Source organism: Micropterus dolomieu, linkage group LG05 (genome assembly GCF_021292245.1).
Source record: "Micropterus dolomieu isolate WLL.071019.BEF.003 ecotype Adirondacks linkage group LG05, ASM2129224v1, whole genome shotgun sequence".
Lineage (NCBI taxonomy): Eukaryota > Metazoa > Chordata > Actinopteri > Centrarchiformes > Centrarchidae > Micropterus > Micropterus dolomieu.
Genome location: NC_060154.1, coordinates 20,965,985 through 20,981,349, shown reverse-complemented (window position 1 = coordinate 20,981,349; position 15,365 = coordinate 20,965,985). Strand labels below are relative to the sequence as shown.

General features: G+C 41.3%; 1 protein-coding gene across 1 annotated transcript; it reads left to right on the top strand.

Annotated features, from left to right (window-relative positions):
* Window positions 1-9,213: 9,213 nt before the first annotated feature.
* On the top strand, window positions 9,214-11,890 carry fam78bb (family with sequence similarity 78 member Bb). Its single transcript, XM_046050442.1, has 2 exons — window positions 9,214-9,494; window positions 11,368-11,890. Exons 1-2 carry the CDS (start codon window positions 9,229-9,231, stop codon window positions 11,888-11,890), a joined length of 789 nt encoding a protein of 262 aa, XP_045906398.1. The 5' UTR covers window positions 9,214-9,228.
* Window positions 11,891-15,365: the final 3,475 nt, after the last annotated feature.

Below are 15,365 nucleotides of genomic sequence, written 5' to 3'. Positions count from 1 at the left end.
TTACAAAGTAAAAGCTCTCACACAACAGCAGCCTTAGAGGGTTCCTTCTGTGACACCTGGGTTAGGGTGAAACTGTCTTGTTTAATGAATACAGTTGAAGCATTGTTTAAACTAAAGCTTTTCTGTTTTAGTGCTACATTTGTAATGACATGTTCCTGTGTGATGATGCTGAACCTGAACCTTGAGCTGTTCCTACAGCTGTGTGACAGTGTTTCCCAATTAACCCATAGCAGCTTGAGAGTTAAAATTTTATAATCATACACACTACAACATTAGAAAACTGTTGCTTCAGTTCAGTTGTTCAATATTTGCATGTTCTTGAATGCCTTGTATATTTTTTTATTGTGTTTGTGTTTGCATGCTGTGTAATCAGTATTTTTTATATAATCTTTACCATAAGGAATATAAGAAAGTGCCTTGAGTTGCTGTGGTAGAGGGCTGCAGGCCCTGCGACTCCCCTCACTTCAGTGTGTAACAGGGAGGACACCTGCCAGTCTGGGTGCAGGAAGGCACAGCCAGTAACCACATATTAAAATGGAGAATAGAAAAAAAACTGCAGTTAAAAATCGATTGGTATGTGCCTTGATCGACTGTCAGCCTCCGCTTGCTTTTAACCTGATAGTATTATCTGTGTCTGATATTTTAGGTAAGTGCCCCCTCTGAAGAGCTTGGTCTGAGGTGGATGTGGCTTCCGCTGGGTCTGAAGATGTGTGAGCTGAACCAGGGATGGCTGGTAACATAGGTGTCATTTACACTGGGGACGCTGGGGACATGTCCCCACCACTTTTTGAAATTGCTGATTCAATCCCCACAACTTTTTTAAAGCATAATTTGCTAAAGAAAACGAAAACGAAAAGAAATACAGCTTGCAGTTAAATAACAAATGAAAATGCCTTCAGAAAGGTTTATTTGCACATTAAGAAAACATGTAATGCAATTAAAATATAGAAGAAACAAATGTGCAGTGTCCAAAAAAAGTACCTTAAAATACAATAAAAAACAAGCAACTGATTATAAAATTACCCAAAAACGTGCATGCACCAGTCAGTAACTTTAACAACTTCTTGACACTGTTTCTTTTTGGTCAAGTTTTCCATTATCTCCCTTTGAACATGACAAAAGAGGAGGGAAGACTAAATCATTCCTGCATGTGTGTTGCCTCAGCAGGGATGATATTACATGATAAAACTTTCGATCTACAGGAGAAACAGATCTAAAAGCTACACAGAATGTCTGAGAGCGGCACCGCTTTATATTCTGTTATATTTGTATATTTTGAAAAGTCATCTACCACCTGAATTTTGTGTTTCCTTTTACATAAGGGTCATTTACATTACATTTTTAGTCCTCTACAAAATTGCAAAGCATCTGTATTTATATTTCCATAATACTACACAAGTAAACTTTGTCCATTGATGTCCATTTTATGAAATATCATGTGGTGCCACCATCAACAAACGACCACTTTGGGACTTTTATGTTGAAATCCATTAGAAGACAGGAAGTTGAATAATATACCAATTTGCCAAGGTCCCATTGAAACAGCAAGTAGGTTTGTAACTCTTTCTCAAATCTGGAAAAATGTAAAATTTTAACAGCTGGTATGTAGTTGCCACTTTTGGATCTCATTTGGTATGACCTCAGAAAAACAATTAATATAAAGTGGTTTCCATGATAGGCATTTAGTTTTTGTCCTTATATATTCAATTTATGACTTTTACACATAAAGTACTTTTATTGTAGAATAATTTGGAATAGATTTTTCTGCAATTTGACACACTTTTTCTTACATTTCAGAAACAACAGATTATTTTTAGTCTTTGTACAATATCATGAGAAAAATGCCCCAAAAAATATTTAGAACTAGTAATTTCACTTTGGTAACTATGTAATATTAGTAATATTTAATTAACTATAACTGTTTTATCAGATGCCACTCCCTGGTAAAGAAAAACTGCTCGCCATGGACAGCATGTTAATTTTGACCCTGCAGGAAGAGTGTAGTCGCTAAAAGAAGCAAAAAATGTTGTGTCTTAAAGAAAATTTAAAATGAAACCTATATGAAGCAATATGTTGCTCTTGTGTGTGCTTCCATTTCTTATGAGGAACTGCATTTTTTTTGTGAACATGTTGGCGTAGCAGCCCGTCCTCACTTGATTTATTATGCTGCTTTACGACCCATGCCGTGTTGGCTGTGTCAAACCCAGGACTTTTCACATTTCGATTGCCCTGTGAAATCAAGTAAATGTAGAGTTATTTTCAGTTTGAAGCCAACTTTAGTCCTAACAAAATGTAGCAAAGCATTTATTCCAACGGAAATGGTGGTGACCCTTCCATATTTAGATCTCATTTAGGTCATACATGGAAGAGATGCTGCACTCTAAATTAGTATCCCCATTTAGTTAAGTCCATTTACTACTTCTTTTTAACTCAAGGAGCTCTGACAAGTTTTGGATTTTGAAGTCAACTAAATGAGTTTTTGAAAGTTAAACTTGTATTAATTCATTGTGTTGACTATTTGAGACTTTTGTCAGATATGTATGTGTTGATTGAGCTTTGGTATGTAAGTTACCAGTTGAAAAAAAGTTGCTGAGTTTGAAGGAAACCATGGCAAAAGTTGAAACATGGACATTAACTAATTATTAGGGTTAAGCATGTACTCGGTTGAAACGAGTATTTGTTACAGATAATGTACCTTTTAGGATCATGAGAGTAAAATGTGTCAATATCTGTTTTCTAATAAACTATAAATATAGGAACCCTTTTTTTAAAATCGTTCTCTACTATTGTAATCAAAAACATTGCTCAGAAACTCAATTCTGAGTCTGTTCCATGAATAGTTTTCTACTAAAGCCACTTCTGATTAACCCATTCCAATTTCAGGCTTGATTAACTCACTTCCAGTTAGTCCCACCCGCGTCCAGGTTAAGCTGAGTACGGATACAGATACATAAAATTGAATTTCTTGAACAGATACAGATAGTGGTGTACTTCCTCATCACTACTAATTATACACTGCCGATAAGTCACATATTCAGATTCAAACCAAAATCTAGACACTTTTGTGGTAAACAAGAAAAGCAGTCAAAGATGTGATGAATTAATCCTTTCTAACATGGCCATGGAGCAACAGACAAGATTCTCTCTCGACAAAGAAACATCTCTCCCATAATATCCTCTCAAGTACAGAACCACCAGCAAACAGTAATCACAGACAAATGTTGGCTTTCTAACATGGCCACTCCCTGGCTCTTCCTTAGAGCACAAAGACATGCAAATGTATGTATATAGCAAAGAATGTCACCACTGCCCTCGCTGTGTCACCCACTTGTCTGTGTTAAAATCTCACATACATGTCTGCAGACGTCTATTGTGAACCATGACCATTTGATTAATAATCAAATGGTCATGGTTGACATGGTCAATAATCTCGTGGTTCTTACTTTGAAATGTTACAATATTGTGACCAAAACTTTTTTCCCCAAGTAAAATACAATGAGTACAAATAATCTCGAAAATGATCTGAATCTACTATTTATTTATATATTTCACAGGTACCTGACAACAACCTTACACAGTGGTCGATGTGAGCCAGCTGTGTGACCAGCTGTGAATGAAGAGGGGATGAAGGGATCAGAGGATGATGATGGGATGAAGGGATGAGGAAAGCAGGGATTGGGGGAGGAGGGGAGTAGGGATGAGGAAAGCAGGGATTGGGGGAGGAGGGGAGTAGGGATGAGGAAAGCAGGGATGAGGGGATCAAGGGTTGAGGGCATGAGGAAAGCAGGGATAGGGGGCAGAAGGGATGATGGGATAAGTTCAAATCCATGTCGGCAGAGCTGCAGTATGTACAGCACGACCATAACATGGATGGAGTATTTTCAGACCCCAACATCCACATATCTTTTTTTTGGTCAAAACTTGATCAGCTGTTTATATTCAGTTAGTAGTTGATCAAAAGTCAGTGTTGGCGTAACCTCAGGTGTTTTGGTTAACTCTCTAATTTGTTCATATAGGTCGTCAAAGTTTGGGAGCGGAGATGAGGGTGATGAAGACCTTGGAGACTCAGGGAATGGTATATGAGAGTTTCTTGTCTTTGCAGTGCTTGGTCTTTCTGGCTCCTGCTGTTCAGCATTCTTCTCAGGGCTGAGTTGCGTAGCACCCCATTGGTCTCTCCCAAAGAGGCCTACACAGCAGCCTGTATTTGTCCATAGCCGGACATTGCAGTCCAACCCCGCAGTAATTATGTTTTCACAAGCGGGGTCACATTTAACACTCACCACTCCTGTGAAGTGAGTTTGCCAGGAGCCCAACAGAGGAGGTGGACACAGTGACACACGCCACCCATGTATATCCTCAAATGGCCCTTTGTCTGCCTGTTTTTTTAACCCAAATTCCTGAATGTCCCGCAGATAAATCTTTCCAGTACTGTCCCCAGTCAGTAAAATCTGTTCATTGACATCAGTCGACATGGTGGTAATGACGGCACTTTCATCATTTACTGCTCTGAACTTTACTAACAGACCTCCTTTGACATTAACAGACCAGGCATTGATGTAGCCATCTGCAGAAATCAGCAGTGTGGCTGTGTCAATATTGACCTCCCTTGTCTTCAGACATAAGATAAGAGGACTGGTAGTCTTATTCCCAGTCAGAGTTGTAGATTTTTTATGTATGTTATTCTTTTGACTCTTCTGAACAGGCAGACTCCCTGTCCGGCCTTGAGCTTTTCTTCCTGCCATCTGTACTCTAGGGCCCTCACTGGGATTGAGCCAGCAGAGAGCCTCGGCAGTCTCAGCTTCCCAGATAACAACATTTCCATTCCTGGCGGCGGTAACCAGCATATTTCTGTGCACATCCATTGAGGAAATGTCATTTAAATAATCATGCGTCAAATCTGTTGTCATATTCTTCTAAATCCAGGTCAAAAATCCTCTTGGAGTTTCTTCCAGAGACAAACACTCTGTTGTTAATGCAGGCAATACCCGTCACCTCCCTCGGCACAGTTACAGGAAGAACGCCGAGCTCTGTGCCGTTGTTAAAGTTCCACAGTCTCAATTTCCCATCCTGGGAAACTGTGATTAGTCTGCGTTGCGCTTCATCAAATGACATGGCAGTGAGCCCCTCATTCTGACCTGGAGTGACCTTGAACTGCATGATGGCCTTTCCTGTTACGATATCCCACACTGTCACCACACCGTTTTGGCAAACAGAGACAACCTTTTTGAAGATGTGGTGATAAAGAGCATCGCAAAGGGGCTTGTCGTGGGATGTTAAGGTTTCTTTGAAAACGTCTGTTCCTCTTCCAAGATATTTTCCTATATCCGAGTTAGCCAGGACTAACTCATTGTTGTGTATGTTATAACACACACTGGAGATTGGGGCCCTCCCCATGTCTTGAGCCTGGAAGCTTTGTCTACACATCCAGCCGTCCTCGGACCACACGCGTACATTCTTGTCTTCCGATAGACTGACAAATATTTTTGTCTTGGATGAACTACCGCAGATGGCAAATGAGTTGAGTGGTGTAAAGTATCGGATCTGACTGCACATATCATTAAAGACAGGGACTTTAACGCAGAGAAAGTCTTTAGATGATTCTTTCAACAGGGCTGAAACACAGACTGTTTTTTACGTCCGCAGTGAGATTTCCTCATACAGCTCTGGGCAGAAGAGGCCGTTTTTCTTTATGTCGTAGGAGATAAACACAGACAAAAAGCCTTTTACATCACCAAACGAAAACACTGCTTTAGTGTCTTTGGACCAGTAGTTCACGTTCACTATGTTGTCCTCTACTATTAAAGAGTGACTGATTTTAAATGTCTCAGGGAAGTCATTGCAGTCATAGAATAACAGTTCCCTGTCAGAAGTGGAGACAGCCAGCTGTTTCAGTTCTCTGAGGTACACCATGTCACGAACACACATTTTTTTGACGTGTGAAAAAGGAAGTGTCTTTTTGGTTTTGTATAATTCAATTGTATATTGCATGTCAAACCTGTCAGTCCAGGCTTTGAGAATACCATCCGAGCTGATGGAGAGGTACTTACCTCTCTGGTAACTTCTTGTTTGTCCTGTTAATTCCTCATAATCCTGATCAGTTTCCCTGCCATCCTCGTAGGGAATGAAAAGCAGACGAATGATTGCTTTACAGTGATCCACAGGTATCTTGGTGATAGGTTTGGGAAAGGCTTGATTTTTATAATATATGCTTTCTGATGCCTTATTTTTATTGATCGAATGATCTTCTCCTGGCTCGTAAGATGCCTTCAAGCTACCCGTCAGTGATGCAGACAAACTATTAAATGCTGCCTAAAAGGCAGTTTGAAACCAATGTTCATAGAGATGCCTTCACTCGAACGTAATACCTTCTGAGACACCACCTAATTTTTTTACACTCCCACTGGCTTTTGGGTTTTCTCTCTTTTTCCGCCCTCCCCATCTGACTACATCCTACGGTCCCACCTCGCTTATGTGCACCCCGTACTTCTTTCACCAACATATCTTTCTAACCTACCATACTGCCCCAGTATCAATCCAACCATTAAAATGTTGAAATGAAATGAATAGACAAAACATCTGACAAATCAGAAACACATCCAGACAAAAACATAAAACATCTATTATATTCTGTTAATCCTTTATCAAAAACCTGAGACGCAATAAAGATCTAAGAATGTCAATGAAATGCATATATCAGTGTGTATGTGTGTGTGTGTGTGTGTGTGTGTGTGTGTGTGTAGTACATATGCTCAACGACTGACTGTGACTGATTCACTCTACCTTGCATCCGATAAGGAAAAGTATCTTATAATGGGTAATACCCGTTACCTTAAATGTAGGAGATTTTGTGTGGTTTGCGGACGTTCACGTGCATGGAATGAAATTGATTATTCTATGAAAATGTCTTTGTCTGCGTCACTTTTCAAAAAGAGCTTAAGACAGCAGTTACTACTCAAAAATGTTCATGCTTGAATTCTCTAAACGGCTGGGGACTAAACAAGTTTCTAAATTAGTTTTTCTGTTTAGTAATTTGTTTGAATTTTACTGTTATTTCCATTTGCCAAAAGTTTCTATTTATTGTATTTTACCTATTTAAATAATGCTTAAGGGATAGAAATGATACTGAATGAATGTGCTTTTTTTTGTAGTATCTATGACTAGACAATATGTTAGTGCTTCAAATACAGGTCTACCATTTGCTTAGTGTTTGGGCCCCTATACAAGCTTCAGAAAGCTTACCAAGGTGTCCCTTTTCTCAAATGTGCATTATTTCTTATGAGTGTATCTTAATGATGTGAACTGTGTGTGTGTGTGTGTGTGTGTGTGTGTGTGTGTGTGTGTGTGTGTGTGTGTGTGTGTGTGTGTGTGTGTGTGTGTTAGGTACTTTACAGCTAACCAGCACCTAACACACACACATACAGGTTTGACAACCTTGGGGAGAGCTGTTATTATTATTATTATTCTGGTAGTGTTGCATGCAGTTAAAAAAACATATTCAGTAAAGTAGATTGTTAGTTTATTTTCCCTTCATAACTCATGTCACTGGGGGCAAGCTAGGTACTGTAATTAGGCCAGTTAGGTCATGGTATGTAGACCTATCTGAGACCTGTAGCCTAAATATGGAGGGATCTTGTATTAACAGGACAGAATTTATGCAAAAAAGTTCCTTTTTTATCTTGGAAGCACAACGAGATCCACTTAGTAGCTGTCTTTGGGCTTTCCATTTCTGAAATTTTATTTTTCAATTAACTAGTCTGGAGGAGAAGTCTTTAAAACTGGAACATCTACTGCACTGGAGCATACATTGTGGTGAGACAATGCCTCTGGCAGCTGGCTGCCACTAACCAATCACATGTTTCTCTACACAATTAGAAATCCCAATCTTTCTATTTAACTACAGAGGGTGTATCATCAGTATGTACTATTATATGGAGTGATGCTTGTGAAGCACAACATCTAGGCTAAATATTTCCAAAAACCGTTCCTGTGGTGTAGAAAGACTACCTGTTGCTTTATATCTTGCAGACCCATTAAAAAGAATTGCAGTCCATCCACTGGGGGCTTATGTGAGCCTTGCCTGCTTTGTGTTTATGCGATTAGAAAGCATTATTCCAATATGGAGGAAAGAGGTCGCAACGCTACTACCGTGCAGACGCATGCACTCCTACGCCTTCAGTCTCCCTCTGCCGTTCATTGGTCCATTCAGCGTCTTCAGCACCACGCAGGCTGAACAGCGACACACAGCCATGCAGCTTTCATCAAATGAGGATGCCGAGCGGTGAAGGCTGCCCTACACGGTTACTCTGATACTGATGATCTGATTTGATTTTAACCCTGGTGCCATTGTTCCATCAGTCTACAGCAGATGTTGACGATCTGTCTATTTGCAGCTAATTTTATCCCTCGTTTTGATCGGGGACAACCCGCCTGTGTCGTTTAACTCTGCAAGAGGAAGAAGCTGCTTTTCGCATCACAGATGCTCGGACTCCCATATTTTGTTTGTTTCACCGGGTTTCCCTTCCATCGAGTCGACAGGCATGACGGACAGTAACGCCGCCGCTCGGGTTATATGCAGCAGCAGAATCTCATGTACAGTGCCGCATCAACAAGCCTCACTGCCCGACCACCGGGTCCCCCTGCCGGCGCCCCGGTGTCCGCCAGTCCCCCTACGCCTCTTGTGACATGACAGCTCGGGGAAGAAAGAAGAGGATCAAAGGTTACGGGCAGGGGTTGAAGCAGGAGCGCAGACGGGTCAGATCCTTGAGGAGAGGGCACACTGAAAACAGACAGTGTGCACTGTTTGAATGGAGAGGATACACTCATAGCCTACCTGTATAAATTCATGTGATACTTAATTAATCCCTGCAGGATATTTCTCCTGTGGATTGCAGCCTCCGGAGAGGTCAGAGCACCGGGTCAGCCACAGAGCAGCGCCCCTGGAGCCGGTTGATGTACCCATACATCAGCAGGACGGATGCCTGGTGGCACAGAGGGACTGAACCTGGATCCTGGTCTCACTGGACCCAGCTGACCCCCTTTCTGCGATTTCACAGAAGACTTGTGATTCTGAGTTGGGCCTAGTGGGTAGCACCCACCTTCGCCTTACAGTTCTATCTGATGCACGGCTTCATAGTGTTGATACTGGTCGACTCCCAGTCAGCAGTGCTGTTCCCCAGGCCTGTCAGTCTCTCTTGGCTGGTCCTGACCATCACCTTTACCTGCACAGCCATGGGCTGCATACAGAGCATAGCCTGTAACAAGTCACGCATCAAACGAGAGAACATCGTGGTGTACGACCTGACCGCCACCATAGACCACTGCCCGACTGTCATTGAGGAGAACTCGCCCATAGTGCTTCGCTACAAGACGCCCTATTTTAAAGCCTCGGCGCGGGTTGTGATGCCCCCTATTCCGCGCAATGAGACCTGGGTGGTGGGCTGGATCCAGGCGTGCACCCAGATGGAATTTTACAACACCTATGGAGACGTTGGCATGTGAGTTCACACCTCTGTCACCTGCGTCCCCAATAGGCTACACTGTATATGGGATAAGATACCCAACAAAAAAAAGTGTGCCCGTGCCGTGCGTGCGTTATAGCCTGCGTGAGGGTGTTCGTGCATGCTTGTACACTCTTTATAATAACGTGTTCATGCTTGTGCATCACACAGAGTTGCAAGGAGGAGCATTTGCGCACGCAGCAGGTTAACTGTGCGTGTCAGCCTCCTTCATTCAAACGCCCACCGACAGATTCTGTTCCTGTGACTTTGGCACCTAAATAGAAAAGCTGCTATTATAAGGAGCTAAGCAACAGTTGATGCTCTCACACTCAAATTGTGCCCACGGAGACATGTCCTCCCCCACACCCCCACAACACACACATATTATCTGGAGGGCATATGTGAGGGGGTGTTTAATCCTGCTGGGTTTAGGGAGTGGGTGGGTGTAGGGGTGAGAGGACGGGGCTTAGTGCAGCCGGTCATCAGATTGGTCATGAAAGCACAACAAATAGCTGAAAGGGGGCCACCAGATGACAAACACTGTCGGGCACAACAAGGAGATAATGATAATCCATTGACACCCTGAACCACTACACATCATTTACAGGCGGCTGTTGCAGTCTCAGCGCAAGCTTGTGTCTGGAAAATTATTTTAAAGCCTTTCTGAAATGATCTTGTTACTTCTGTTGTTTTCCTTGTAAACAAAAATCCACAGCTGTTTATACCTCAGACACATGAGTATGCCAACAGTTCTTTATTCAAATATGAAGGAGAGTCACCAAAATTCAAAACAAAGGAACTGCTTTCACTCCCAAATTGACTGGCGACTCATTTCTTGTGGTGAACAGTGCTTTTCTTTATCAAATATCAATGATTTAGTCTAAAATATGTTTGAAAAAAATGACCAAACCCCCCAAAAAGTATAAAAAGTCACAGTGAGATAAAGAGAAACTCAACAAATCCACACATTAGAGAAGCTGGAACCTCAAAATGTTTAGCTGTTTTTGCTGGATAAATGGCTTAAATGATTAATAATATAATTTGATACAAAATTGTTATATAGTTTTACTGAGTAATCAAAAAACAGTTTTAGCAGTATGTGAATGTGATTTATTTTTAATGGCAGGACAAATTACTTTCAATTATCAGCTTAGAAACTCACAAAAAAGCTTCTCATGCATTATTCTCTTCAATAATATATGAGAATGCACCTCAAGTTTTATTAGTAAAATAAAAAGCATCTTCAGGTCTTTAAGAAGCAACTTCTCATCGTGCTGCCGTGATGTAGAAGTGTACCCCCGGGTGTGCAATAAGCTAGATCCGGCTTTTGCTACACAGGCAATACTTGTTAGTAATTAATTGTTTGTTTTGGTCTTTTCATGGGATTTGTTTTATAGTAATAAAAACATATCACCAGGCAGATCCTTTAAAAGGTACAATGTATAAAATATGGCCAAAATTTTAGTTTAAAACATTTTTTAAAATGAACTAACATTATCAACAGAATTTGAAGAAGATGTCTTCTGAATCTTCGTCTTTCCACTATTCTAACAACACCAACTCTGGTTTGGTCAAAATAAACTCTTATTCACATATTTAGATGAAACATATTATCATATTCTGCCTCTACACACTGTCTCTGCCTCTGGGTGCCCCTCAGCAGCTAACAGGACCACTGCACGGCTAACTGACCTAACGGCAGTTAGCAGCAGTTATGACCTGATATGTGATATGCTGCCCCCTATTTTTTGGGACTATGAATTAGACAGGTGGAGCATAGTCTCAGTTCTTACACATTGTACCTTTCAGTGGCACACAGTTACCCAGAAATCTCTTTGTATCCAGTCTCATACTGTCTGTCCTTTCCCAGGTCGAGCTGGGAGCTGCCTCAGCTACGAGAAGGCCTGGTGAGGGCCATCAGCGACTCTGACGGTGTGAGCTACCCCTGGTATGGAAACACAACAGAGACTGTCACCATAGTGGGCCCCACCTCCAAGCCATCCCGCTTCATCGTTAGCATGAATGACAATTTTTACCCCAGCGTCACCTGGGCTGTGCCGGTCAGTGAATCCAACACTCCCTTACTGACTAACATCAAAAGGGATCAGAGCTTCACCACGTGGCTGGTGGCACTCAACACCACGTCTAGGGAAAAGATCCTGCTCCACACCATCAAGTGGAGGATGAGGGTCGATATTGCAGTGGATCCGTCCCTGCCTCTGGGCTCCAGGGCCAGGCTGGTAGGCCGTGTGCACCAGGACCAGCCGCGGGTGCTGTCCCGCATGGAGCCCATCCCTCATAACGCCATTGGGAGGCCCAACGCCAACGACGCCCAGGTTCTGATGTGGAGGCCGAGGAGAGGGCCTCCGCTTGTTGTCATACCGCCCAAGTAGATTGTTGAGAGCATCTGATTGGCCGTTTGTTATATCACAGTGGGCCACTTCCGCAGTGAAACAAGAAAATCTCATGAAAAGATGATAAACAGACCAAATGAATAAGCAGGCTGAGACTTGAACTGTCTGTGGCACAAATCAGAGTTGCAGTCTTTTCCGTGTAAAATCTTGAGGGGACAACTGCCTTAATTCCCCACCGCTGCCTTTGACATTGCAGAAAGTATGTTGGTCTGTACTTCTGGTGCTGTTGAGCTGGCCATCACTCCAGCCCAGCACAACTGAGCAAGGCTAACTTTGAAAATCCGCCATTAGTGCTGGGTTGTAACGCAAACCTGTACTGTAGCTACTCAGGCCCAGAAAGAAATGATCCAGCCTAAATACAAACCCAGTTTAAAAAGGTTCTTGAGCCTTAACAATGACATAATGCTGGTCTGCTCTGTACTATAAAGTGCTGTGTAAGAGAGTGTGACCAAGGAAAGGTGTTAGTGTTTATGCGTCATACACGTCCAAGAAGAACAACACTGCTGTGGGATTTATTCATTACGGACAGAGAAAACTATTATATCAACTGAAATGTTACTGGATGATGTGCTTTTAGAGATGATGTGAGTGTGGGTGTACAGGCGTGTGTGTATGTGTTTGAGTGTTTTCTATAACGGAGCCCTAGGGTTGGGTCCGGGCTTGCTGCTTTGTCACACCAGACTGCCTCACACACTCTCACACACACATACACACACAAACACCAGGGGCCTCATTTGTGATAATGCTACAGGGAAGGTAATTTTTCAAGATCATTTAAAAAAACTGATAGATTGTCAACATACATGCATCCTCAGAACTACTTTGCTTTTTCACATATCACAGAAAATGTATAAATCACAGCTTGGATTTGGTTATATGCACAGGATTTGTGCACTGAGAGGAATCTTAAATGAAGCCCTGCAGCGGGATTTTTGTTTTTTTTACACTAACAAATGGCCAGTTCATCCAAGCTGCAGAGCTTCTCCCTCCCTGCCTTTTGAAAGCCAGTGATGCCTGTGTTGATGACAGCCTTCTAGATTTAGTCTTTCCTGTGTCTCAATCTAAACAGATTTGTGAGGTGAAGAAGCAAGAAGTCATAAGATGAGCCTGCCTTCAGTGGCTGCAAGAGGCAGCTATAATACGTCTATATCAAGTCAATATATGTTGTTTAAGGTTAAAGATTGTGGTGAAAGAGTACTGTATTTACACTAGAAGACTTTAAGAATAGGTTCAGCTCAGTTACAAAAAAAACCCATAGCTTCTCACTTCTAGCGGTATGTAGCCATGCAAAGTTTTGAAATGTCAAATGTATAGATTTCTGCCTCCCAAACAATAAAAAGGAGGTGTACGACATTTCTTTAGTGATCACTGCTTTGACAAACTGCATTTAGCTTTTCTATGAGGGTGATCTCGGCAAAGCTTTGAGTTAAATGCTAACATGCTGATGTTTAGCAAGTATAATGTTTGCCATGTTCATCTTCTTAGTTTAACATGTCAGCATTTCAACAATTGCTATTTAGCACTAAGTACAGCTGAGGCTGATGGGGAATCCCTTTTCTTGCAGGTATTTCATCATAAGAAAAAGTTAAAACATATTGGACAATTTCAAATTTGGACCTAACAAAGGTACTAGAGGAAAAGTCAGTTAATCCGCAAAGTTATTACAATTCGTCCTCTGGGCTCTCTGCGACAAATTTCATGGGTTCTATATCCAGTACTCACTGAGATATTTTACAAAAAAAATTAAACATGTCATCTAGGTGGCACTAGAGGAAAGGTTGAGGAATTACCAAAGTAATCAGGATATATTGTCTAAGAACTACTGATATCTGTACCGAATTTTGAGGCAATCCATCAGAAGTTGTTGAGATAGTTCAATCTGAACCAATGTGGTGGGCCGATTGACCTGCTGACCAATATTGCTGTCCCTAGAGGTATGCTGCCAGCATGTTTAAAAATTATATATCTGAATATCTGATATCTGAAAACCTGCAGAAATATAACCAAAACAACCTACATACTGGTGGAAGTAAAAAAAAAGAAAGTTTTTGTTGTTGTTGTTTTGTGTACTTTGGGTGAACTGACCCTTTAAATATTGGTGCAGTATTTGGTTTACAAAGACATCCAGTCTTTTGTGCCATTATGATCTTTTATAAAATGTGTTGTTATGAAGCTTCATAGGTGAAAATGAAAACAGTGTGCAGCTTGGAGAATATGAACATTTCAAAATCTTGTTGAATCTGAAAGTGTTGCTTACTGTTTTCCAAGCAGGTCTATACATTGTATTTCTGTTTGTACTCACTCAGCACACAGTGGACCAGTGAAACAGGTCGTGCTGAAGTGCTGAGCTGGTCAAGATGAGACAGAGCTGAAGAGAGATGGAGGATGTAACCACCTTATCTTACCCATGCTGCTCATTACTCCTGGTGCAAACCGAACAAGCCTTCACACAAACACACACACACACACACACCTCATCTTGAGAGACACCAGAGCCGTAATCACTGGAAGGAGTGTTTTGTCTGTGTATTGTGCACAGGAGTATCTGAGAGCCCACGTTGACAATCAAGGGAACCATCTAGAGCAGCAATTTAAACTGGAAAAACTAACTAGGTGATCTTTATTGGTCAGTGATTTTATTCCGAGAATTGAGGCTTTTAATGGGTGAAACAAAGCGGAAATTTTTTTTCACATGTTCCCCCGATTAAAATGAAGTGTTAAAAAATACACTTATACTTGACCATGAGGTCACACAGTCCGCTGTCTGTGTGTATCAGGGCCTCAATTGTCTTTTACAGTAACAGATGTGCCTGAGGACTGAAGGGTAGAGCGGTACGTGACCCTTCATGAGGAGCTTGACTCGTTAATATCTACTTGTTCTGCTGCTTGACTGGAGTCTAATGCAGTTATTGGTTTCAAATGACCGGGTAAAGGTGTTTTACAGTGTTATAATATAAAGGACATGAAACTCTGGCGTGTTACAGTCATTTCTCTCAGACTGTCTGGCTTTTGCATGCAGTGTTTTTAAACTCATTAAAACAAATGCCAAAAAAAATCCAAGTGTGAATTTATTTATGTTATGTAGTTTGCAATTCTAAGGCGACACATCAAGTATTATATTAAACAAGGTAGACGTGTAATTGTGCAAACAATAAGGATTTAGATGTTGAAAGAAATGACAGGCTGCAGAGATGGCTTCATGATTAATTGTAAAGAATATATCACTGCAACGCATTGCAGCCCGAGTTGTACGGCTTTAAAAATCTGATGAACGTCCACATGCCTTTTGATTTAGCAGATTAAAATATAAATGTGTGTGTTTTAGTGTGGAAAAGTCCTGGGAGGACAATCACAATGACTTTAACACAATAACACATTCAGAAAAGTTAAAGGAAACATTTGTCTTTTATAAAAGATTCACATATTGGTAATTCAAATAACAAAGTTATTAATT

What these genes read in the sequence shown, in the direction of transcription:
- fam78bb (XM_046050442.1), top strand. Translation starts at nt 9,229, where the DNA reads ATGGGCTGCATACAGAGCATAGCCTGTAACAAGTCACGCATCAAACGA. An exon ending in ACCTATGGAGACGTTGGCAT is followed by an intron (nt 9,495 to 11,367) that starts GTGAGTTCACAC and finishes GTCCTTTCCCAG; the next exon opens with GTCGAGCTGGGAGCTGCCTC.